The 27,311-nt window shown below is 43.3% G+C and overlaps 2 protein-coding genes across 2 annotated transcripts; one reads left to right on the forward strand and one right to left on the reverse strand.

The window, feature by feature from the left end:
• The first annotated feature begins 3,267 nt into the window (after positions 1-3,267).
• EFCAB10 (EF-hand calcium binding domain 10) lies at positions 3,268-7,858 on the forward strand. Its single transcript, XM_015813646.1, has 4 exons — positions 3,268-3,385; positions 4,461-4,625; positions 6,446-6,530; positions 7,598-7,858. The coding sequence occupies exons 1-4, from the start codon at positions 3,289-3,291 to the stop codon at positions 7,632-7,634; spliced, it is 384 nt and encodes a 127-aa protein (XP_015669132.1). The 5' UTR covers positions 3,268-3,288; the 3' UTR covers positions 7,635-7,858.
• Positions 7,859-8,689: 831 nt separating this feature from the next.
• On the reverse strand, positions 8,690-23,489 carry RINT1 (RAD50 interactor 1). The gene is made up of 15 exons (XM_015813623.1): positions 23,454-23,489; positions 23,279-23,340; positions 20,929-21,124; positions 18,871-19,112; positions 17,479-17,652; positions 17,241-17,393; positions 16,899-17,055; positions 15,696-15,806; positions 14,443-14,668; positions 13,467-13,604; positions 12,449-12,648; positions 10,885-11,099; positions 10,107-10,287; positions 9,892-10,010; positions 8,690-8,912 (listed from the first exon to the last, which is right to left on the reverse strand). Exons 1-15 carry the CDS (start codon positions 23,487-23,489, stop codon positions 8,690-8,692), a joined length of 2,433 nt encoding a protein of 810 aa, XP_015669109.1.
• Positions 23,490-27,311: the final 3,822 nt, after the last annotated feature.

Consider the following 27,311-nt stretch of genomic DNA (forward strand, 5'->3'; position numbering starts at 1 on the left):
TGTGGGGGTGCTTTGGAATAACGTGTATTTAACTTTTCATTTTCCGTGACGTTAGATCTCACAGCGTTTTGGAAAGCTAAGTATTAAATACAGCCCTCCACATTTTGTCCCATCACATTTTTTTTTTTTAAAAAAGGTCATTTAATTTATATATACTAAAATGGTATATATAGTGCGGTTTTAAAAATGGAAATGGACTAGACCAGCCTGTATTGTAGTGTAGCATTTGTTAAACAGTTGGGTTTCCCCACCCACCCCTCTTTCCAACCATTTTCCCTTCTACACACCCAACTCTTCAGAAGACGTGATTTCCAGCAATAGAGGCACAGAAGCTTTGGTCGTTACACATCAACGCAATGCCTAGGCCCGTCAGCCATATTTTAAAAAATAAGAAATAAAAATTAAAAAAGCAACTCGGATAACTTGGATATGCCTTCTTTTGTATCGATGTTAACAATTGTACATAGTGCCGATCAACCTTTGTAGAGAATAGTTTATACAGCATATTCTATTATTGCCGATTCTCAGTGAACTCTTGTTTAAAAAAAAGAAGAAAAGAAATTTTTCTATCTACACCTTCTATTTTGTTATGCTGTTTTACCCATGGCACTTTAAATAAAAACTTTTGGGTTTTACATAGCTGGTCGGTCATGGGAAATAAATAAATAAATAAATAAAATTCTGTTGCACAGAAGTGAAATTTGCACCTCCTCAATTATGCTTTCCTACTGCAGATTTTAGAATCCTTTTCGGGAAGACTTTTAAAAATAGCACGTCCAATCATTCTAAAAAAAAAAAATATTGCCATATGTGTACAGTCCCATTTCTTTTCTACGGACCCATATTTTGTAACACTATTTTCCTTCTTCTGCACCTTTTATGATGTATTTAGCGGTATCTGAGAAAACCCATTCCATGCTTGTGATAATTGTAAGTGTCGAAAGTAGATGTAAATAGTAAAATTTATGACTTACAGTTTTGAGAAAAGGGAAAATAAAGAACAAAATGTGTATCTTGAGTGATACTGCCATGGTTTAGCACCCAGGCCTGGAGATATTCTCCAGTGGGCGATTGTATTTCTTTTGTTACTTGTTGGTTTTGCTTTATTATTATTATTGTTATTATTATTATTATTATTTGTAACATGGCTTTGTAAATAAAATAATTTATATGTTTCTAAGAAAAAACACACGCAACACTTTATTGCTTTGTAAAAAGAAAACGCTCCAGGGTTATCTGGGAAAAATTACAAGCCTTGACACAACTCGGTGAAAGGTTTTGTTAGGATCTGTCCTGAAAGAGAAATTCACTTCCCAAAATAAGGAAATATACTTAGTATTTCTGCTCGTCAATATGAAGTGTCATCCCTGGGTGATGACTCCATTGTTACCATCCAAGTACAAAAAGCCTCAAATGACCAAGTACAAAAGCCGACAACTCTTAGGAAAGGAAGGCCTTTGATCTTCAAAAAAGATGGACAGGAGGGTTGTCCGGTCATTTCATAGCCAGGTGTCAATCATAGATCAGACAGATTTCACTAGGGTGATTGACCAAGGCCTTCTCAAAAAACCAGAACTCGTTAAATCGACACAAGCCGAGATAATTGGCAAGCCTTGTGTATTGTGTGTATTGTGTTTCATAAGGATATTTTAACCAAGTCATAATGGCTGGAGTCATCACCCTACCACACCACGCTACAAGTAGTCCCCAATTTACAATAATTTGTTGTGATCAATTGTTTACATCGGCACTGAAAAAAAGTGACTTATGACTGCTTTTTACACTTTATGACCATTGCAGCATTTTCATGGTCACATGATCAAAATTTGGTTATGTGACCTCTGGTCATAAACCACTTTTTTCAAGGCCATGGTAAATTCGAATGGTGACTAAATAAATGGTTATACCTCGAGGACTGTCTGCAGCTGTGAGTTTTGTACACTGCTCAGTCACTTTTAAGAAGAAATTGGACAATCATTTGTCTGAAATGATATAGGTTTCCTGTCTAAACAGGGGGTTGGATTAGAAGACCTCCAAGGGCCCTTCCAACTCTGTTATTCTTATTCTAATTCTTATTCCATTTCTATTCTATTCTATCCCTATTCCCATTCCATTCTATATTCTATTCTATGCTATGCTATTCCCATTCTATACTATTCCATTCTATATTCTATTCTATGCTATTCCCATTCTATATTCTATTGTATTCTATTCCATTCCTTATTCTATTCCCATTCCATTCTATATTCTAATCTATGCTATGCTATTCCCATTCTATATTCTATTCCTATTCCCATTCCATTCTCTATTCTATTATATTCTATTCCCATTCTATTCTGTTCCATTCCTTATTATATTCTATTCCCATTCCATTCTATATTCTATTTTCTCCATTTCACATTCTATTCTATTCTATTCTATTCATTATTCTATTCTATTCTATTCTATTCTATTCTATTCTATTCTATTCTATTCTATTCTATTCCATTCCATTCCATTCCATTCCCATTCCATTTTCTATTCTATTCTATTCTATTCTATTCTATTCTATTCTATTCTATTCCATTCCATTCCATTCCATTTTCTATTCTATTCTATTCTATTCTATTCTATTCTAATCAGACTGGATTTGGAATTTTTTGTCTACCTATCGAGTCCTTCCCAAGGACCTGGGATAGGCAGATGTGGATGTTTGATGGTATCACAGATCTCGTCGCAGGATGGAAGCAGTTCCTAGTAAGGCCGCCTTTTGCAATTGACTAATGGCGAATTTGTCAATGCCAATGGTGTTCAAGTGGTGCTCCAGTTGTTTTGGGATTGCACCCAAGGCGCCTATTGCTATTGGTACCATTATTATTAGTATTGGTACTTATTACTGGTACTTATTATTATTATTAATAAGACCAATTCTCATGCAGCATCCGTGTCAGCTGGGGTTTAAGATCCGTTCACACGTTCCTTCTTGGCCAAGAGAAGACAGATCGCCCAATGCACAAAAGTGCTTTTATTGTGCGCTCGGATCTTTAATAACTTCAGCATTTGGGGGGGCAAATCTTGCAAATTTTAACATTGGCAGGTCGTTAAACAGGGCAACAGCGCCTCTTGCCCGGGCCACACGCGCGGAGTGCTTTTGGACCGGAGGCCACGCCCCTCCTGCCGTCGTCATCATTCGTCGCCCTTCCCTCACAACCCAAAGCCCAGAACCGGGCGGGCGAACTGATTGGCCGAGCGCTCCGCCTTCCCGCGTCACGTGGCCGGCGCGTTCTGGGCCGTCGCCTAGCAACGGCGATGGACCGAGAAACGGAGGGCCGGGGGTACCTGGCGCAGCACAAAATCCCCGAACTTTTGTATAGTTTGACCTCGTTGCTGCTGTATCACCGGCCGGGTGAGAGGCTGGCACGGAGGGAAGACAAGGCGGACTTGCCCTGCGCGGAGTATAAAGCTAGAAAAATGGGGGTTGCTTTTTTTATTTTTATTTTTTAAAAAAGGAGGGTTTTCTGCATGGCTCCCTTGGTGGCACTCGTTGCCTCAGAGATGACCTGTGAGGGATTCACACATTAGGCCAGGAGTCTCCAAACTTGGCCACTTTTAAGTCTTGTGGACTTCAACTCCCAGAATTCCCCAGCCAGCATGGCTGGCTGGGGAATTCTGGGAGTTGAAGTCCACAAGCCTTAAAAGTGGCCAAGTTTGGAGACTCCTGGCCTAATGTGTGAATAATTTGCCTTAGGCTAAGCTGGCCTATCTCAACCGTGTCAGTTTTTAAGATGGGTGGACTACAACTCCCAGAATTCATGGCTGCCTGGGGAATTCTGGGAGTTGAAGCCCACAAGTCTTAAAAGTTGCCAAGGTTGGAGAAATTTGCCTTAGGCTAAACTGGCCTATGTCAACCGTGTCAAAGTTTTTAAGATGGGTGGACTACAACTCCCAGAATTCCTGGCTGCCTGGGGAATTCTGGGAGTTGAAGCCCACAAGTCTTAAAAGTTGCCAAGGTTGGAGACCCTTGTGTTAGGCTAAGCTGGCCTATCTCAACCGTGTCAGTTTTTAAGATGGATGGACTACAACTCCCAGAATTCATGGCTGGCTGGGGAATTCTGGGAGTTAAAGCCCACAAGTCAAAGTCCCTTGTCAACTTGTAAGATGGGTGGACTAGAACACCCAGAATTCATGCTGCCTAAAGAATTCTGGGAGTTGAAGTCCTGAAGTCTTAAAAGTCACCACGGTTGGAGACCCTTGTGTTAGGCTAAGCTGGCGATTTTCAACCTTGTCAGCTTTTAAGATGGGTGGACTACAATTCCCAGAATTCATGCCTGTCTGGGGAATTCTGGGAGTTGAAGTCCACAAGTCTCAAAGTCATCAAGTTTGGAGTCCCCTGCGTTAGGCTAAGCTGGCGTTTTAGATCTATATTTTAACAATACGGTTTGGCGTGGATAATGACGTGACCAATCTTTTTGCTTTTTCAGAAAGACCGAGAGAATTTTTGATCAAGACGCTGGAAAAAGTAAAGATTGCCAAAGCGTCTAGTGCTGATTATCCCAACCTTATGGACGAGTCAAACTTGGATGCAATGTTCGATATGATAGATGTTGGAGGCGAAGGCTACATAAATGTAGTACAATACAAAGGAGGTTGGTGTTTCTTCGGATCTTATGAACTTCGTCTCCGTCTTTTTATGTCTTCCATTGCTAACCGAAAACCTGAAAAAGAGTGTCTTCAGTTTCCTAACCAATGTAACGATAATTTAAATTCTTATTCAAAAATCCAACAGATTTGTTTGTAAATATACCAGCGGCTTGGCTAGCAAAGTGCCCTTTACACAGCATTACAATGTCTGATGTATCTTCTTCCAGAAAACAAAGAAAAGTTATCTAGAAAAATACAGACTTCTTTCTCAGGAGATTTTAGATTGCTACACGGGTGTGTGCTATAAAACTGCCTTAGGCTCTCACCATTTCCTGGGCAAGGAAGCAGAAATTTAGCAGAAGCTGTACAGGTAGTCCTCAGCTTACAACAATTCATTTAGTGATCACAACAGCGCTGAAAAAGAGTCACTTAGGACCATTTTTCACACTTAGGACCGTTGCAGCATCCCAATGGTCACGTGATTTACATTTGGATGCTTGACAACTGACTCACATTTATGACGGTCGCAGTGTCCCTGGGTCATGTGATCCCCTTTTGCAACTTCTGACAAGCAAAGTCAATGGGGAAGCCAGATTCACTTAACAACCGTGTTACTAATTTAACAACTGCAGTGATTCACTTAACAAATGTGGCAAGAAAAGTCAAAAAATGGGGCAAAACTCACTTAATAAATTTATCTCTTAGCAACATAAATTTTGGGCTCAATTGTGGTCCTAAGTTGAGGACTCCCTGTATAAATAGGCAGGATGACAAGAGTCATCTCTATTCCATCCTGAAACTTTTAGTTAAGATTATCTCCTGCAGTTGATAAGGCTAAGCCAAAAAAACAAAACAAAACAAAAAGGTTCTTGTGAGTGAGCTGCATTTTCAGACCAACTTAATTTTTCTTTGTTTAGATCCTGACAGAATATGGATGTATTTCTTTATGCCAGGGATGGCAAATGATATTTTTTTTAAAAAGGCCCTTTGCGGTAGCAGAAAGTTCAGGATGAGTCTATAGAAATACTTGTAGTTGCTTTACATTTAATTATTTTACTGTTTTTAAGTCTATCTAATGAGTTTTTAACTTTCCATTTAGTAACACAATTATTTATATATATATAAAAAGCAGAATTCACATAGCAAAACATAAGCTAAATCACCACTTTTTACGTTTTTTTAATCTGCCTCCATCTGTTTGCTGTATAAATAAGCAGTGTAAACCATGTATTTCTGTATACACACATTTAGATATAAGAACTGTCTAATCCACGATCAGTTTCTATTGACTTCTCTATTTTATAGCTGCAAAGAAGGGCCTTGTTTAAATAAAAATAGTTATTTCTATTTGATTTCCCATAAACAGATGCTGAAAAACATGCCTATATATCTAATATTTTTGTTGGGTTAATATTTCTTCCCAGCCAGAAGAGGTTGGATTTAAACCCCATAGTAACCCCTCAAAATTGCTCATTTCGGCTTAGTATCTTCCATGTATTCAGCCATTCTAATTTGGAAATCAGTTTACGGCAATAGTGTTGTATATAAATCTAGGCAATTGTGGTATATTTAGCAAGCCGTTGCTTGCCATGATGTGTGAATCCAGCTAGGTGATTTTTAATAGGTAGGTCATCAAACTCTGATTTTGGTGTGAATCACATGATCGCAGCCACCTAAACACGAAATAAATGGTCTTAAGAATGTAGGCTGTAATCAAATGTAGAGGCCTTCTTTTAAGCAGATACGCACGGAGGTTTATACTAGGTGTGGTATATACTGCAACAATGCATTCAGGAAAAAAAAAAATTTCTCTCTTATGTTTTAGCACTTGAGTCTTTGGGATTGAGTAGCCAAGATGTAATTTACAACGAAAGTGCAATGATTACGTCAAATGTGTTCAAGGAAAATCTGTAAGTTAAACCAAAATATTACATTTTATGTGGAATTGCAGGCATACATACATACATATATATATGTGTTTTTCAAAATTTGGATTGCTAACAAAGAATTAAGGGAGAACTGGAATAGCCATTTCGAACTTTTTAATTCTTTTCAACCAGACATACCCTTCTGAGATTCGAACCTGGGCTGTCTGCATGTTAGGCAGATGTATTAGCCTCTAGGCCACAGGCTCTTTCTCACTTTGTCAGCTATGAGACAGGGGAGAAGAATTATCTTGAGTTTGGTGCACCCTGTCGGCCCAAATATGGGAGAAAGGAATCTTTTTTTTTTTTGCCTGTATCAGCTCTAGTTTGAGCTGATACAGGCAAAAAGATTCCTTTTTGCAAACTACACTGTAATTACTAAAACATTACTAGTCTTTCCTGGATATTGTTTTTAAACACAAGACGGCTAAAGGGAGGTCCATATTATTTCGGTGATGATGTTCTTGCAGTAAATGAGATTCGTAAACAAACTTTAGAAACGGGATGGACAATCCATGCTTTCCTTTGCGATTGCCAAAAATGTTCCACCTTGTGTTTTGGCATTTTAAGCAAGGCATCAGAGGCCCAACTACTTGTGATCTTCTCGGCCTCTCCAGATTTTGTTGGAAGCTGGCTGGAAGGTTGCAACTGGTGGATCATGTGACCACAGGACACGCTGCACGTGTCACAAATGAGGGTTGCTAAACCCAATCATAATCACGTGACCACAGGGCACTGTGTCAGTTGGAAGTGCGGGAACCAGCGGCAAGTCATTTTTAGCGCAATCCTGACTTCGAACGGTCCTTAAAACAAACGGTTATTAAACGAGACCTTCCTTTAATAACCAATAAATGCATAAAAATAACCCAAGGCAAATTTTAAGTATTAACCTAAGAACACGCCTAACACACGCAGGCAGAAATTGTATGTTGGTGTGCTTACACTAAATACACTGTTCATCCCATAACTAAACTGGCTGTGATGGGGGAAAAATGCAATTGTTTATATATTATCTTTATATGTTATGTATCTTTGTTCTCCCCCCACAACAGGACGAAAAAATTTGCTGAACTGTGGACAACAGTTTAATGCTGAATATTCTCACCTGGAATATTTTATATATCTATTTTTTACTTTCTGGGAAAAAAAAGCTAGCAATTTCATTTATATATATATATCACGGTCTTCACTTGTACTAATTACGTCATCACTGAACACAGGTACAAAACATCTCCTTTTCCCATATTTGAAAAATCTTCAAAACTGTTATCCTACTGAATTTGCTAAATAAATACTGGGAGTGTTAGCCAACACTAAGATTTTAGCGGTCTTTTTATTTCAGGGAGATTGATTCAATGTAAATTTTTCCATCAGAAAAAAAAATGACATTATGACTAGTTTACACATTGACGGAAGATTATGACTCCAACTTTCTCATCAAAAGGAGACTAATCACATATATTTTCTATAATTGTAGAGTACGTTTAAAGAACTGCACACTGGCAAATCTCTGCAAAGCCTTCATCTTATCTGGATTAGAAATATGCTAACGTTAGGAGCCAAAGGAAGTAAAATTTGCCACGGAATGGCATGCAAAATTGTTTGTCCCTTTTGTGCTTTTTGTCGACACACGGTTCATTCAAAAAGGCAAGAATGATTCTGCTCGTTTTAGCCCCCGTGTAATATCTCTCAGACCACAATCTTAGTAACACAAAAGGTTCTGAAGACACTCCAATCCAGTTAAGCGAGATTAATCTGAGCATCAGAGGAGGCAATAAACAGGTCTATCCCAGGAATTTTTAAAATAATCCAGTGTGTTCCTCTAAGATGACTATTTCTATCATATGGAGCATATGTTAGAATAATTCCTCCATTTAAAAGAGGTTTTTCACCTGATTGGCACAGTCAACTGAGAAAATGAAAGGTGTCTCTCTCCAGAACTGAGAGTAACAGCCAATACAGTAACCAGACCATCAAACTATAAATGTTTCTTTGAAGCCGTGATGTATCGCGGTTTAGTTTTCAGCTGTTTTTTAATGCATGTTTTTCTTTCTAAGGCAGTTTACTCGGCATCACATGAGAACATAGGGTCATTTCTAAATAATGTAACAGCGATGAGTGTCTCTCCGTTCTGTTCGCCTTGATTATTTGCCCGTATTAGGCCAATTTGTCCTCAAATTAAGGAGAATCTCAACATCCTTTGGAGCTAACTTATAAATCCCAAGTTCATTTAAAGCTGCCACAGCGGTGGGTTGATTTGAAGGAAAGCTGATTCCAGTTCTGGTTTCCGGAGCCGACTGTAGCACGTCCCTCAACAGCAGGGCGGAACCGATGTTTAAGTTCAGCACAATACAGGCCTCCTTGATGCTAGACAAAAAAAAAATAAAAAAATAAATCCAGTTCTAAATCTGGGTACGTTTCAAAGAGTAACACAACCACCGATCCCTCATCCAAGATAACTTTAGGTTTCTTTCTCCGAGAGAAGCTTTTAACTGCCAGGTGACAAAAATCTTGTGTGATTCTGAGAACTTTCAAACAATATAAAGAACGGTTGCTGGAATTGGGTATGTCTAGTTTAATGAAGAGAAGGACGAGGGGGGACATGATAGCAGTCTTCCAATATCTCAGGGGCTGCCCCAAAGAAGAGGGAGTCAAGCTATTCTCCAAAGCACCTGAAGGCAGGACGAGAAGCAACGGATGGAAACTAATCAAGGAGAGAAGCAACCTAGTACTAAGGAGAAACTTCCTGACAGTGAGAACAATTAACCAGTGGAACCACCTGCCTCCAGAAGCGGTGAATGCTCCAACAATGGAGGTTTTTAAGAAGAGACTGGACAGTCTTCGTCCTTATACCAGGGGTCCTCAAACTCAGCCTCTTTAAGACTTGTGGACTTCAACTCCCAGAATTCCCCAGCCAGCCATGGGTGTGATCACCTCAATGTTGCTCGTGGGGAGGGACGCCTGTGGGGGCCGGGCAGGGTTGGGGGAGATCCAGGGGGTCTCTGGCAGGTGGGGCAGTGGGCAGGAGGCTCGTCCTGCGGGATGAGGCGAGGCAGGGTGGGGGTGTCATTGTCACAAGGCGAGGCAGGGACGGCTGCTGCCTGACACCATCGGCCCCCACACACAAGAGGCCAGCGAGCGCATGGGTGCTGGGATGCATCCAGCCATGTGGGACCTCGGCGAGTTAGTGGGCGGCTGGTTGAAGAAGGACGGTTGCCATCTCCGGGGCATGGCGCGCGTGCCCAGAGAGGGGGTTCTGAGTGTCGCCTCTGGCACGCGTGCCATAGGTTCGCCACCACTGCCATAGGCAACTTAGAAATAAACAAGCATTGTGCGCCATACTCACTGTTTGAAATAATTCTCCGGCCGCTTGCAGTAATGGGAGAATAAAGGGAAAAGATTCCGAGTCATATCGAACTGGAGTTGGGCCGCTCCCCCTTCGTTGAAATGGTTGGCCAGAATGACCTAAAAGAGAGGGCGTGCGGATCAAAGGCCGGCCGCGTTTAAAAACCAGGACCGTCTCGGCTAAAGTCCCAGCAAGACGCGGGCGACGCTGCTTACCTCCTGATAGATGAACAAGTCAACTTGCTCAGCGAGCATTTGCCAGAAGGTTTTGAACAAGGAGTAGCAGAGCTGCTGCTCCAACTGAAGGAGCCGGTCTCGCAAAGCCAGGAGCAAAGGGCAGGCAGTGCTGGATAAGGACATCACCGCTTGTTCGGCCTGGGAAGGCAAGGAGAGCCACCTACGCAAGAGACACGAAACCTGGCTCAAGTCAAGCCCGTAGCTTGGCTCGTTCCCCCGTCAATGAAAAATGTCCGGTGCGAAGAATCAGGTGTCCACACGTGAAGCTGATTGAGGGTCCGTGCCAATAACACAAGAAATCTAGCCGGTCAGCACTAAATTGGCGCTGGGTAAGAGTCAAACAGAATTCGAGAAGGGCTGGACTAAGCTGTTTGTGGGAACGTAACGATTCCAGGCTGATTCCTCTCTTGACTCCTTCTCCTACAAAAGTGCTCGGATGGTAGATCTGGGAAAAGATCTGTTCAGACACTCAGAGCAAGGGCTGGCGACGCGTCATCAAAGGGGAGACATGTTGCCCACTCCCTTCCCATTGTGTGATTTGACTATTCTCCAAAGTGCCGGAAGGCTGGAGAAGAAGCAACGGATGGAAACTGACCAAGGAGAGAAGCAACCTGGAACTAAGGAGGAATTTCCTGACGGGGAGGACAATTAACCTGCCTCCAGATCTTGTGAATGATCCATCACTGGAAGTTTTTAAGAAGAGACTGGATGGCCATTTGTCTTGAGATGGTTTAGGGTTTCCTGCCTAAGTTTTTACCTTTCCCTTTTGTAGATCTTGGCCACCTCTTTAACCTCTTTGGAGACGTGGTCGACTTGGCGGCTGAGCATGTCGTGCTTCAGCCGTTCCAGGAGGTTGATCATGTCATCGAACACAGAGCTTTCCAGAGAAGCCAGCTGCCCTAACTGCAGCATGCTCAGCCCGTCGCTTTCGGCGCACATTTCCAGGGCCGCCTGCTGCAGCTGTAAAAAAAACTGCGCAGAGAAACCACATTGGGGGAAGGAAAAACAAAAAAGGATCACCACTAGCGTCTCGGGAGATTCTCAGTCTATCCAGGTCCTGGTTTGTCCCAAAGGTGCTTTTTTTTCAGGAGGCAACTGGACTTCCTTGTTTTTTCTTTGAAGAGGTTTTGCTTCTCATCCCAGAAGCTTCTTCAGTTCTGACTGGATGGTGGGGAGTGGAAGGATCTGAGAATCTCCATAGACATTTAGCTATGCCCTTGGGGATGAACACCCCTTAAACGGTGCGGGGATATGAATGGATTTTCGGAAAACGTTGCAGACTACGGGAACCATTTGCGCTTCAGTTTGAGATGCAGACAACACAGACTCATCCCCAACAGTGAAGGGACACTGGGCAGAAAATATCCTGCAGCCCAGAAGGCTCCACACCCATCTGCACCACTCAGGTGACCCTAAAGACATAGATAAACTTCCAAGTGGTCTCAACGACGCTCTAAAAGGATGCAAATGACCAGCTGTCTGCAAGGAGTATAAATCCTTCCATTCCCCACCATCCAGTCCGAGCCGAAGAAGCCTCTGGGATGAGAAGCGAAACCTCTTCAAAGAAAAAACAAGAAAATCTAGTTATCACCACTAGTTTTTTTTTTAAGGATCTTAACTTTCAGCTAAAGCATATGCTTTGGATTCAGGAGCTTAGTAAAAGGAGCTAAGGGCAGGGCACGAAAAATTTCAAGAGCATCTCTTCACGTTAAGGGAGAGAAAAGCTCTTCGCAGCTGAGGTCCTCCCGTCTTTACTAACCACATGCCAACAGTAGGTGGCGCTACAGCCGTTCCGCGATCTAAATCGGGGGTGTCAAACTCGTCACGTGATGTATGACAACGTATCGTGACTTCCCCCCCCCTTGACGGAGCTGGGGTGGGCACGGCTTTTGTGTGACGCATCCGGCCCGTAGGCCGGCAGTTTGACACCCCTGATCTAAATCAATGTTTCTCAACCTTGGCGATTTTAAGATGCGTGGGCTTCAACTCCCAGAATTCCCCAGCCAGCATTTCCCCCCCCCCCATGCCGGCTGGGCAATTCTGGGAGTTGAAGTCCACACATCATAAAAGGGCCAAGTTTGAAGACCCCTGCCTTAGTCCTCCTGCTCTTCTCCTTCTCCTCCATTCTACAACCCCCCCTTCTAGCGCTGATAAGATTACCTAGCTGGGTCACGAGACGTCTGCAAGGCAACCACCAAGATCAGAGGTCACCCCGCAGCTCGGCCCCCAGCGACAGACGGCTCCGTTCTATCAGAATGTAGCTTCGCCTAAAAGCCTTTCGACCACCCACTAAGGGCTCCCGCCACCACACTGTTACTTACAACGTTGTCGGCCCAGTCTGCTAGCACCGTCGCTATGTAGTTGACGGCGTTCAGGATCGCACAGTAGCGAAAGGCGAGAGGCGTTCTGGTTTCTTCCTTCATGACCTGAGTGAGCCGGATCCTAAAGTCGTCCACCAGCTCTTTCTGCAATTCGAGGAAGCGCAGTTTCCGAGCCGCTGTGGGAAGATGCTTGTACCTGTCTGGGTGGAAATCGCAAAGCACTGGCGTTATTTTCACGTTGTGAAAATTCCAAGTTAACCTCCGCGCTGGAAGGAAAGATCCATCTTCAGGCTCTTCTGCAAGTTCTCCTTCCTCGGTTCTTTTTAACTCACAGGCAGGGCTCACGAAACCCGCTGTTTGTGTTCCGGAAAGATCTGCGTCGCTGGGCTGCTGCCCTGGACTTTCTTGAGATGGAATAACAGAATGCAGGTGGTCCTCGGCTTACAACCACGACGGGGCCTGAATTTTTTGTCGCTAAGCGTGACAGCGGCTAAGTGAGTTTTGGCCCCATTTTTATGCCCCTTTCTGGTCACGGTTTTAAGGGAACGGTTGCTGTTGCGATGTCGGTAACCCAGTTGTTAAGTGAATCTGCCTCCCCCCCTTGACTTGGCCCACCAGGTCGCAAAAGGGGATCACATGCAACGGTCATCAATACGCGCCAGTTGCCAAGCGTGTGAATTTTGATCGCGTGACCGTGGGGATGCTACAAAGGCTGTGACTCTGAAAAATAGTCCTGTCACTTTTTTTTCCAGTGCCGTTGTAACTTTGAACGGTCACATTCTATTCTATTCTATTCTATTCTATTCTATTCTATTCTATTCTATTCTATTCTATTCTATTCCTATTCCTATTCCTATTCCTATTCCTATTCCATTCTAAATATTTTCCTATATTGGTACCTCTTGAAATCTATTTCTACTTGACTACTAACGGCAGTTTATTTTCCCGTAAAAGATACGGTACCATTCTTGAACGAATAAACCACGGAAGCAAAATGCCAAAAGCCCGTTATAATTACCGGTGATCACCAGGAGGAGAGTCATAAAAGTCTCTGCACAGTCTGGGACCTTCATTTCATCTACATCAGTGATGTCCTTGTACTGGGATACCCAAGCAGCTTCCGATGACAGCATGGAGTCCATCTTCTGAAGAGCAACTGTGAGGAAGACACAATGACGAAGCTAAAGGCTCATTCACAAGTGCAGCTACGAAGAAAAGGCTCAGTCAGAAAAACGAAGCACCACCTTTTTTTTTTTAAAATCCCAAATGCAGACATTACGGTGCGTTAATTTTATACGTGACCGATAGTCCTCGGCTTACGAGCACAATTGAGCCCCAAAGGTTTGTTGCAAAGTGAAATATTTCAGTGAATTTTGCCCCCATTTTACGACCTTTCATGCCACAGTTATTACTGTGTGGTTGTTATGATAGTAAGACAGTTGTTTAAGTGATCCTGGCTTCCCCCTTGACTCTGCTTGTCGGAAGGTCGCAAAAGGGGAATCGCGTGACCTTGGGACACTGTGCCGGTCATAAATACGAGTCAGTTGCCAAGCGTCTGAATTTTGATCACATGACTGTGGGGGAACGCCACAACTGTCCTACGTGGGAAAAATGATTGTTTTAAGTCACTTTTTTTCCCCAGTGTTGTTGTAACTTTGAACGGTCACTAAATGAACTGTCGTAAGTCGAGGACTACCTGTATTTGATCCCGCCACCTGTTTACATTCAGGGTAACTATTGCTCAGGAAGGAAAAAAAAGGGGATTGTTTAATCCAAGGAAATGATAGCACAAGGGTCCCCAACCCCCAGTTTGTGGACCGGTACTGAGCCGCAGCACGCCAGCAACCGGTCCGCACAAACAAGCAAAGACCTATCCATGGGATGCAGGCAGCACACAAAACCACGCCCTCTCCAGTCCGCGGAAAAACCTCTCTCCACGGAACCGGTGGTCCCTGCTGCCCAAATGTTTGGGGACCTCTGCCGTAGCGTCTTACATTTTCTCTCTACCGTCAACCATCTCTGAAAGTAGGTTTCTTCCGATAAAATGTGCATGCAGCTGGGGAGAGTGGTGAGGTAGCCGCGAAGACCGTGCAGCTCCCTTTCAAACAGGAGGATCTCGTCCACCAGGTGGCAGAAGAGGTTGTCGTCGTACAACATGCAAGGGATCTCGGCGTCCAGCTTCTCCAGGATGAGCATGACCAAAGCCCGGGAAAACTCCAACTTAAGAAGCAAAAGAGATAAAAATTAAAACCAACAGATAAAAGGACCGTGTGGCTCTTGTCAGAGGCAGTCCTCGACTCACAACAATTCATTTTTAGGGACCGTCGAAAGTCACAACGGCACTGGAAAAAAGGGATTGACGCTCACGACCGCTGCAGCGTCCCGACGGTCATGTGATCAAAACTTCAGACCAAAATCTTTAAAAAAACAACAACACCCTGTACGTCAAGATAATGATTTAGAAGCTAACCAGCTTATATAATGTGAGATGAATGATGCAATGTTAGGAATGATTCAGCGGGTGTGTGTATCCCTTTAAGAGTCTGAGTATAAAAGGGAAGGAAGGCTTTTTGCTGGAGTCTTTCTCTCTTGTCCATTTCCCGCGGTAATTGCTGTGTATCGGAGTTTGCTGAATCACCCCGTGCGTGTATCCTGTTTCTAGTGTATATTTGTAGATAGTGTAATATAAATCACCATTTAATACAGACTACTGTTTACTGTATTTACTCCTGGGTTACCTCAGTGCAATAAGATTGTGCCTGCTCTGACGCTGTAGAATAGAGCAAACTAGGGACAAGACCGAAAATAAAGTACGGCGGTCCTTGCCTTACAACAGGTCGCTTACTGACCGTTCAAAGTTACAACAGTGCTGGGAAAAAGGGACTTACGATCATTTTTCACGCTTGCGACCGCTGCACCATCCCCAGGGTCACGTGATCAAAATTCAAATGCTTTGGCAACCGGTTCATATTTATGACGGTCGCAACGTCCCGGGGTCATGGGACTGCGACCTTCCGACAAGTGAAGTCAGCGGGGGAATCCAGATTCACTTAACAACCGTGGTACTACCTGAACAACTGCAGCGATTCGCTTAACACCTGTGGCAAGTCGTAAAACGGGGCAAAACTCACTTAATGACCATCTGGCTTAGCAAAATATAAATTTTGGGCTCAGTTGTGGCGGTAAGTCAAGGACTGCCTGTGGGACAAGGGCTGCCAATTCACAAGAAAAGGAGAGAGGGTTTTACCCTTGCGTTCGCGGAAGTGCCTGCTTTGTCCAGGATGGGCTGAACTTTGTCTTCGAGAAACGACACGTGGTTCCCAATCCACATCAATACTTGGGTAAGATACCACTCGGGCTTGGGAAGGAGAAAAGTCAGACAAAATCAGAGAAAAACCTGTGCGCTGCTCAGTCAAAGGGACAACAAAGCAACATCATGCCCTACCTCAGAGTTGTCCGACCTTAGCAACTTTAAGACCCAGAATTCCCCAGCCAGCCATGGTATAGGCCACAGTCTGATCTTGGGAACTTTAAGATGTGAATTTCAACTCCCAGAATTCCCCAGCCAGCATGGTATAGGGCAGGGGTAGGCAACCTTGGCTCTCTTATGACTGGTGGACTTCAACTCCCAGAATTCCTGAGCCAGCCACGCTGAGGGGAAAGGGAGAGGTTTCCAAGCTGAGCCATGCTGGCTCAGGAATTCTGGGAGTTGAAGTCCACGAGTCATAAAAGAGCCAAGGTTGCCTACCCCTGGTATAGGCCATTGGGGAGCCCGACCTTAGCAACTTTAAGAGCTGTGAACTTCAACTCCCAGAATTCCCCAGCCAGCCGTGGGTAACCTCCACTCTGCACATTCTCGGCTGGCCCAGAGAGCCATCAGGGAACAAGTGAGATCTATTGGCCCCACTGAAGCAAGTTCACTCCTTGCTGAATATTAGGGAGAGACAGGTAGTCCTCAACTTACAACAGTTCATTGAGTGACAGTTTTGAAGTCACGACGACACTGGAAAAAGTAACACGGCCGTTTTTCCACCCTTACAGCTGTGGTAGCATCGTCACGGTCCCGTGATCAAAATTCAGATGCTTGGCAAGTGACTCAGATATATGACGGTTGCAGCGCTGTGCAATCCCCTTTTGCGACCTCGTGACCAGCAAAGTCAATGGGGAATCCAGCTTCACTTAACAACCAGGTTACTAACTTAACAACGGCAGTGGTTCACTTAACAACTGGGGCAAAACTCACTTAACAACCGTCTCACGTAGCGGCAGAAATTTTAGGCTCAATTGTGGCCGTTATGTTGAGGGCGGTCTGTAAACTCGAGTAACTTTTCAGAGAAAAACTGAAGATCGGGGTTCGTTCCACTTACCCTCCCGGGCTGCAACCTTTACGAAGTAAGTTTTTAAAAACAGAACCTCTAAGTGGAGGATCTGCCGATCCAGGCTATTCTACCTTGCTCAGGACGTTGGTTTGCCGATTCCCCGTGAAATGGTACTTGAATCTTTTCTGAAGGGGAGCCAGCATGATCTGCATAGGTAGTATCACAGGTGGAGTTGATGGAAGGAGGTATTTTTCCGGCAGTTGCTTCGGCTTGGTTAATAGTTCGTCCCTGAGATTTTTTTTTATGTGTTAAGGTACAATGTGGTGAGAATACGTGCAAGGGCTTACAGAGGTAGGATGGAATCCAAGTGTCCACCATGACCCTACATTCCATAAAGAATTATACAATAATTCTGCATTTCAGCCAAGGCTAACCGGATACTTAAAAAAAAAAAGATAACTTAAAGAGGATACGATGCCTGCAGTTTGAGGAGTTGAGAAAACAGGGTCTCAAAGTTATTGTATATTTCTGCGGCGTTCGGCGAGGAGGGAGCCAGGCCCAAAGCTTGGGATTGTGCTGGTCCAATAAATGGCCAATGCAGCTGCGTCAGCGTCTCTTCGAAATCACTGCAAAAAAACACGAGCGAGTTGTTATCGCCATGACTGGGCGATCCAAAGGAAGCCTAAGACAATTAAATGGACGTTTTCCTACCTGGACAATTTGTCTTTCAGGATCTTGTGCCAGAATTGAATAGTAGATCTTATAAAAGTCAAGAGATGTGAGCAGGAAGAGTCTTGAAGCTTGATATCTAACTCAGCCATGGACGCCAAGGCCGTAGCAGCCTCGGGCACGTTGTTGGTCATTAGATACTGCTGGATGTTGTCACTGGCAAAACAGAGAGGGGAAAAAAAAAAACAAATGGGCAGAGATTATACCATGTGGGGTATTGCCGGAAGCAAAAATCATCACATGAAACCAAAATAGAATTAGTGTTTGTAGCTTGGGGTTGAACTGTGATTCTTTGATCTTCTGAGCTTAATAATAATAATAAAGTTGGAAGGTCATGACCTTGGAGGTCATCTAGTCCAACCCCCTGCTCAGGCAGGGGAACCTATACCATTTCAGACAAATGGCTGTCCAGTCTCTTCTTAAAAACTTCCAGTGATGGAGCACCCACAACTTCCAGAGGCAGGTTGTTCCACTGGTTAATTGTTCCTACTGTCAATAAGTTTCTCCTTAGTTCTAGGTTGCTTCTCTCCTTGATTAGTTTCCATCCGTTGCTTCTTGTCCTGCCTTCAGGCGCTTTGGAGAATAGCTTGACTCCCTCTTCTTTGGGGCAGCCCCTGAGATACTGGAACCCTGCTATCATGTCCCCCCTCGTCCTTCTCTTCATTAAACTAGACATACCCAATTCCAGCAACCGTTCCTTATATGTTTTAGCCTTCAGTCCCTTGGTGGTTTTCTTGCAGACATTTCATGACCCAACTAGGTAACACCATCAGTGTTAGCAATGAAACATCTGCAAGAAAACCACCAAGCTCAGAGAGCACCAAAGACCCCCTAAAATAGAATTACCTGTGAAAAATAAATAAATTAGCCAACTAATTCCATATGGAAATCAAAAAATTATCACAAAGCTACCTTAGGAGCCTGAATGCCAGAGGCAAAGAAAGGTTATTACTGTAAACTAAGTAAATAAATCAAAGAAATTCAAGCATGTAGTCACATACTCATATAACATTTTTGTGCCATGGGGTGCAAAAATGGGCCTCGGGGTGCGAAAACGGGGCATCGCCATATCACGGGGTGCAAAAATGGGCCACCGCCCCGCTGCAAGGCACAAAAATGGCCACCGCCGCACCACGGGCGCAGAAACAAGGGGCTGCGCCACGCAAGAACAGGGCAGGGCTAGTATCATGCAGGCGCTAGTCCCGCCCCGTTTGCGGCACGCCTGTGCTCGCGGCCCCGGGCGCGCGCACACACACGTAAAATGCTTCCCTCTCCCTTTTCCTCCGGTCCGCCAACCGACAAAAGGTTGGTGACCTCCGTTTTAAGCCTTCCGTTATACTGAAACAATACGAAACGATTTGAAACCTTCTTTACCTTAATTCTTCTACTTGTGAAATCTGTTTTAAGTAAGCCAGGTGTCTCTCGACTTCTTTTATTTGGCTTATCAAGGCAGCAAACTCCTCCATCCAAGGGCTGGAGGTCAACAGGTGGCCGTTCACCGCATCGTTCAAAACCCTCTCGCTCTCCAGAAGCTCGTGGAAAGATTTCTTCGAATCTTCGGCGTTCTGCAAGGCCTTCTGGATCCTTTTGGGGACTTCCGATGAAACGGTGAGAACCTGTCGTCGTCGGGAGAGCAGCAGGCGGTTACACGGACCACCTTCGACTTAACGACAACGCCCGAGCCCAAAATTTTTGTCGCCGAGACATTTAAGTGAGTGCGGCCTCATTTTATGACCTTTCGTGCGACAGTTGTTAAATGAATCCCTGCAGTGGTTAAGTTTGGTAACATGGTGGTTAAGTTGTTAACCTGGTTTCCCCCATTGACTTTGCTTGTCAGAAGGACACAAAAGGGGATCGCGTGACCCTGGGGGGGGGACTCTGCGACCGTCGTAAATATAAGTCAGTTGCCAAGGGACTGAATTTTGATCACGTGACCCTGGCGATGGCTGCAACGGTTGTGAGTGTGAAAAACGGTCATAAGTCACTTTTTTCAGTGCCGTTGCAACTTTGAACGGTCGCTAAATGAACTGTTGTAAGCCGAGGACTATCGGTACTTCCTGTATCGTGTCCATTAAGCAACCAAAAACATTAAAACGGCAATAGAAAGCTAGTCTTAAGAGAGAGAAAAAACTTGTTTAAAATGGTCTGAATAAAAAACAAGTGAGAATTAGTTCAATACGTGACCTGACAATCAACGCCAATGTTATTTATCACATCCAATGTGATGGGTGTAATATTGGTGCATGAGCCAAATATATCCTATATACCAGGAGTCTTCACACTTGGCAACTTTAAGACTTTGTGGACTTCAACTCCCAGAATTTCTCAGCCAGCCCTGGCTATATACAGACCAGGGGTAGGCAACCTTGACTCTTTTATGATTCGTGGACTTCAACTTCCAGAATTCCTGAGCCAGCATGGGGGAACTATGGCCCCCTTCATGACTTCTGGACGTCAACTCCCAGAATTCCTGAGCCAGCATGGGGGAACTATGGCCCCCTTCATGACTTCTGGACTTCCCAGAATTCCTGAGCCAGCATGGGGGAACTATGACCCCTTCATGACTTGTGAACTTCAACTCCCAGAATTCCTGAGCCAGCATGGGGGAACTATGACCCCTTCATGACTTCTGGACTTCAACTCCCAGAATTCCTGAGCCAGCCATGCTGAGGGGAAAGGGAGAGGTTTCCAAGCTAAGCCATGCTGGCTCAGGAATTTTGGGAGTTGAAGTCCGCAAGTCATGAAGGGGGCCATAATTCCCCCATGCTGGGTGAGGAATTCTGGGAGTTGAAGTCCACGAGTCATAAAAGAGCCAAGGTTGCCTACCCGATACAGACCAATGTATGTTACTTTAAAAACAGCCTTCCCGCATTTAAATAGTTAAAATCCATAAACGTGGGCTTCATGCCTGGGATTCCCTGGACAGATAGTCCTCGAATTAGAACTGCAATTTAGCCCATCGCTCAGCAAGGCAATGAATTTTGCCCCATTTTACGACCTTTCTTGCTACAGTTATTAAGCGAATCCTTGCTTAATGATTCCCCATTGACTTTTGTCAGAAGCCGGCTGGGAAGGTTTCATGTAGTGATCACGTGACCACAGGGCAGTGCAACGGTCACAAAATACACGCCAGTTGGCAAGCGGCTGGATTTTGATCAAGTGACCGTGGGGAGGCTGCAACGGTCATAAGTGTGAGAAACTGGTCACAAGTCACCTTTTTTTCCAGGGCCGTTGTAAATTCAGCCGCTCAAAAAATGGTTGTAAATCAAGGACCATATCCGTGAAATATTATTTGTAATATGTGAAGAAATGCCAGGCCTTGGAGAAGGCTGCCCAATGCTTCATTTAGAGTCCAAATAATTGGAAACCTAAAGAGTGGGCTATTTTTCTTAAAGTATTTGAACACACCTTCCCTCTCAGGATGGAACTCACCTGTTCTTCTAATTTCATCTGGTTTTTTGACAACTGCTCAATCAGCTTGCCGAGCTTGCTTAATGAATCGTAATCCGTCCCAACTTTCCTTTCCACAAATTCAGACACGTAGAACGGGATGTCACAGGTCTCCGGGTCTTTAGGAATCCTTTTGTTCCCATGAGTCACGTTTTCCGCTTCGGCGCGCCCTCCGGTGCTAATTTAACAAATCGATTATTAAGTTCCTAGCCCAGCTGTAATGTTTTGGGGTTTTTTGCAAACACCGAATACACTTGTAAAAGGTGTTATTAAGAGCTGGGTAAAAGTATTAAAACCACCCACAAAACAAATGTGAACTTGATCAAATCAAATTAAGAGGAGACTGGACAGCCATTTGTCTGAAATGGTATGGGGTTTCCTGCCTGAGCAGGGGGTTGGACTAGATGACCTCCAAGATCCCTTCCAACTCTGTTATTCTATTCTATTCTATTCTATTCTATTCTATTCTATTCTATTTCATTCTTATCTGAAATAGTATAGGGTTTCCTGCCTGAGCAGGGAGTTGGACTAGATGACCTCCAAGGTCCTTTCCAACTCTGCTATTCTATTCTATTCTATTCTATTCTATCCTATCCTATCCTATCCCATTCATATTCTATTCTATTCCTATTTCTATTCAATTCTTATCTGAAATAGTATAGGGTTTCCGGCCTGAGCAGGGGGTTGGACTAGATGACCTCCAAGGTCCCTTCCAACTCTGCTATTCTATTCTATTCTATTCTATTTCTATTCTATTCTTATCTGAAATAGTATAGGGTTTCCTGCCTGAGCAGGGGGTTGGACTAGATGACCTCCAAGGTCCCTTCCAACTTTATTATTATTAAATATGGCAATGCATGACAAGCAATCTCCCTACATACTAAAGGGCTTTTTTTTTAAACGGGAAGTTATCATCCTCACAGTAAACGATTCCAGAATATCTTCTCTACTGAAAACACACTGTGCTTGGAATATTGAATACGGAATAAGAGCTGGAAGAGATTTTGGAGGTCTTCAAGTCCAACCCCCTCAAGCAGGAGACCCTATAATCATTCAGGACAAAGGGCTGTCCAGTCCCTTCTTAAAAACCTCCAGCGATGGAGCGCCCACAACGTCTGGAGGCAAGTCGTCCCACTGGTTAAATTGTTCTCCCTGTTAGGAAATTCCTCCTTAGTTCCAGGTTGCTTCTCTCCTTGGTTAGTTTCCATCTGTTGCTTCTTGTCCTGCCTTCTAGTGTTTTTCAGGATAGGTCCACGCCCTCCTCTCTGTCCCATTTCAAAAACTGCCTATTTCAATGGGATAAATGGGCTCGGTTCCTAGCAAGGGAAGCATAGTGCCCTCCCACTAGGCGTTAAAACCAAGTTAAAAACAAGAGGAATTTCCACTGAGCAACTGATGGGACTGGGTTTATACCCATTCTGCGGATGAAAAGGCACTGATGAAACTTGGTGTCTAAAACAGAGTATTTGCTTAGCACTGCCAGGATGGAAGAAATATCTACGTAGCTGTAGATATTGGCTTATCAGTTTTTACACAGGAGTGCATTCGTGGCGTTTCCCAAGCTATTGGTTGGTTGCATTGTTAGAATTCCTCTTCCATCAGGATATTACCAGTAACTATGCTAGTATTCTTTAACTCACCAGCACGTGTCAGCTTCTGCAGGATGTTCTCCTCCTTCCTCCTCCTCCTCCTTCTCCTCCTCCTCCTCTTCTCTGCTAGGGTCCTGCTAAGAAAGGAGCATATATTGGTCAGTTTGGATCGCAAAAGAAGGCGGAGCGCCAAAGAATGGAGGCCTTTGAACTCTGGTGCTGGAGAAGACTCCTGCGAGTCCCCTGGACTGCAAGGCGATCCAACCGGTCAGTCGTAGAGGAGATCAACCCCGACTGCTCTTTAGAAGGCCAGATCCTGAAGTTGAAACTCAAGTCCTTTGGCCACCTAATGAGAAGGAAGGACTCACTGGAGAAGAGCCTGATGCTGGGAAAGATGGAGGGCAAGAGAAGAAGGGGACGACAGAGAAGGAGGTGGCTGGACGGAGTCACTGAAGCAGCAGGCGTGAGCTTAAAGGGACTCCAGAAGATGGTGGAGGACAGGAAGGCCTGGAGGAACGTGGTCCATGGGGTCGCGATGGGTCGGACACGACTTCACAACTAACAACAACAACAAGCTTTCAAGAACAACTAAAGTAGCTTTTTTCTTCTTGACCCAAACCTCCAGATGTGTTTGATCGCCTCCCAGAATTACAAACGGAATAGGTAATATTTGGGAGTTGGGAGCACGGTGGCTGAGGTGGTTAGGACTCTGGGCTGACAATCGGCAGGCTCGTGTTTGAGACCTGGGATGAGCTTCCGCCACTGGGTCCGGCTCCTGCCAATCCAAACGTTCAAAAGCGGGCGACTGTGAGTAGACAGAAACATATAACTCTGACAGGCAGCTTAACAGGGACATAAAAGGAGTCCCTAACTGGGCATCCCAGGGGAAACAATGACATCAGCGTCTGATTCTCTTACCACGGAAATGTTTCGGTAGGAACAAGTCAATTGCATGACTGCGAGAGGAATCTCGGAGTCCTAGTGGACAATCCCTTAAACAGGAGCCAGCCGTGTGCTGCAGCTGTCAAAAAAACCAACGCAATCCTAGGCTGCATTAACAGAGGGAGAGAATCAAGATCACGTGAAGTATTAATACCACTTTACAAGGCCTTGGTAAGGTCACACTTGGAATACGGCATCCAATTTTGGTCACCACCATGTAAAAAAGATGTTGAGTCTCTAGAAAGAGTGCAGAGAAGAGCAACAAAGATGATTAGGGGACTGGAGGCTAAAGCATATAAGGAACGGTGGCTGGAATTGGGTATGTCTAGTTTAATGAAGAGAAGGACGAGGGGGGACATGATAGCAGCCTTCCAGTATCTCAGGGGCTGCCCCAAAGAAGAGGCAGTCAAGCTATTCTCCAAAGTGCCTGAAGGCAGGACGAGAAGCAACGGATGGAAACTAATCAAGGAGAGAAGCAACCTGGAATTAAGGAGAAACTTCCTGACAGTGAGAACAATTAACCAGTGGAACAACCTGCCTCCAGAAGCTGTGAATGCTCCAACACTGGAGGTTTTTAAGAAGAGACTGGACAGCCATTTGTCCGAAATGGTATAGGGTTTCCTGCCTGAGCAGGGGGTTGGACTAGATGACCTCTAAGGTCCCTTCCAACATCATCATCATCATTATTTGACAGTTTTGAAAACCCATACTAAGTCACTTTTTTCAGTGCCCCATAACCTTGAACAGTCACTGAACAAATGTTTGTAAGCCAAGGACCTGCATTTCAGTCTTCAGTTAAACAACGAACTGTTGTAACTGGGGGGAAAAATTGTCCATCTTTTAAAAAATTCTATGCCCGTATGTTTTTCAGCTGCCTTTTACTTATCACATCAAAGTAAAGCAACCAGCTTTTAAACCATTCTACAATAAAGCGGTATGCTTTACTATAAAAACAAGATTAAAAGCATACAAATATATTCAATAATATTGTGAAGACTGAACTCTATGAGATAAGTGGAAATCGGCCCTTCATAAAGCGAAGAAAAGCAGATGAAAATGATGAGTGTAAACATAAAAAGACGACCTTCCCACTTTTTGGTATCCTACTGTTTCCGTCCAATGTTTAAAAGATCCAATCGCTGTAAATACGTGAAAATTCTTTATGTTAGCACCCTGGATCCAACCTGCACTATTTTTTTTTTTTAATTCTCCAGCATCTCTGACTTATTTATCGGCGGTCTCTTTAAACACCTGTCATTCAAGGTAATCAATGCGTGGCAGGCTTAAAAACAAGATGTCCTGAACACCAACATCGCAAAAAACACAACACGAAATTCAACTCTCAGAAGTATCAGCGAATGGAATTAATTTAAGTGGAGTTTTCCAGTTGCTTTCTAACAGCTAACACAGAGAAAAACTAGAAGGAACAAAAAATAAATCACTTGCCTCAGTAGACACCAATGATGCAGCACTTGTAATCCCCGATTGTGCCATTTCCAATTTAGCAACTGGTTTTAGGTTTTGGATGAATTAAAAAAAAAAAAAGCTTAGCAATGTTACCGCAGTGTCGAATATTAAATGTCACGCACAAAAAGACGGTTTTGGATATAATCTGAAAGCTGATGCAAGATTTAAAGCAAGCCTGGAAGCAAATGTCTGTGTTTATATCTCTGCTTATTCAGTCTGTTAGGAGTGTAGTGCTGGCTTCACTCAGTAAAGACGAGCGTGGAATGGATAGGATTAAGCGACGCGAAGGAATATAACCATCAGAACATACAATGGCTCCTTGGAATTATTGCCTGGCTCCTGCAGTTGCTTTCCCAATGTTTTAATTTGTGTTGTGTGTCTTGTCCAAAATAGCCATGAAGGAGAACTGCTAGCCACATAACAACTGAAGTCTCTGATCCAAATGTTCTTGTTTCTTTTATCCTCTCATGCATTCTCATTTTCCCCTGGGCTTTCCAACAGTCCATAATTCTTCCACTTGTCTTAAAGAGTCATCTTCCTTAACAAGTCTTTGCTTTCATCTAGGGGAAAAAAAAACACCCCATAATTGTCCATAAATATTAAGACATCAGTGTTCTCTCTCAGATGTTATTTATTGCCAAACGGTTCTATTTAGGCAAAAATATGTCTAAGGGAACCCATTACAACGTATGAAAATAACCATGCGGGGTTATTATTTTTGGCTGCAATTATACACCTTCCAGGTTCAACTACATGAATGACAAACACAAGCACAATCTGGGATAAATTAGAAAGACTATATACCAATGGGATGCAGAGACAACTGAATCTCAAGAATAGGAAACGCTGCAATTATGTATTAATGTGTGCTTACGGTAGCAATATTGAAAGCCACACCGTTACCTCTTAACACATTCAGAATATTTCGCAGGCAATTTATTAAGCTAAAAATGCAAGATCTAGGCTTCTGCTGGCGGCTGCTAAAGGTTCTAGAGCAGCATTATTCAACCTAGCTTTTTCAAACAGAAGATCTAAACTTGGGTGTAACTGAAACACATTAAATTGGCAATAGCCTCCATGATCTCTGCAGGAACACAAGTGTGCCATTTAAATTAAAAACAGCCTGTTTTGAAAAAAATCAGCTCCTTTGGTCTGCCCTGCTGAATTAAAGCTTCTTCTATATGTTTGGCAGACTGACTCCGATTAACCACCCAGGATGGGTTTCTTACAACCCAAGACCAGAATTAAGGGTGATTTCATAATCTTTAGAGGACATATATTTTAATGTATAGTTTTATTACAAATGAAGGTAAGTTTAATTATATTATAGCTTTATATTAGATTAGGGTTAGGCAAATTAAACAAGCTATTATTGTAATTTCTTTGTTACCTTCTAGGAGCAGGCAGTATCCGAAGCAGAATGACTAAATTATATAATAGCTTTATACCATGTAGCATCAACCTTGTTAACTCTTAAGACTCTTTTTTCTGCTATGTATTCTAAATGGACTGATATATATATATATACACACACACACACACACACATATACATATGTATGTATGTATATGTATGTATATATATGTGTATATAGGTATGAATAAATATGTGTGTGTGTGTGTATATATGTGTGTGTGTGTAGAGAGCATATGTATACGTATATGTAGGTGTGTGTGTATATATATATACATACACACACATTATACGTAAATGTGCATACATATATATATATAATACATACACACCTACACTCACACACACACATATATATATATCAGTCCATTTAGAATACATAGCAGAAAAGAGTCTTAAGAGTTAACAAGGTTGATACTACATGGTATATAAATGTGTGTAGAGAACATATGTATATGTATGTGTGTATATATATACACATATATGTACATATGCATACATATATATATATACTGTATGTAATATATATATATATATATATATATATATATATATATATATATATATATATATATATATATATATATATATATAATACATACAGTATACGCCTACACGCACACACACACACACACACGAGCGGGCATCAGAATTTCATTTTTTTAATGTGTGCCAGTGTGTTCACAGAAAAAAGTGACAATAAAGGTTATCTTATCTTAATAGGGGTGTTCAGAATATACCATATTTGATTTATTTTTTTACTTGCCAATACATAATTGCACCCATTTCTCCCTGTCCATCCTGATTGTAACTGTTGTCTTTTATTCCCCTTTTTATAATTTCAGGTTGCAGGTCACCGGCTGAATGCATAATTACATACAAAATAACGGTCAGGCCTGGCAATCCCACGAAGGAGCCCTTAAGGAGAGGGCTGAGCACCCTTGGAAGCGAACT

This window comes from Protobothrops mucrosquamatus, unplaced genomic scaffold (genome assembly GCF_001527695.2).
Source record: "Protobothrops mucrosquamatus isolate PMUCROS unplaced genomic scaffold, P.Mucros_1.0 scaffold_70, whole genome shotgun sequence".
Lineage (NCBI taxonomy): Eukaryota > Metazoa > Chordata > Lepidosauria > Squamata > Viperidae > Protobothrops > Protobothrops mucrosquamatus.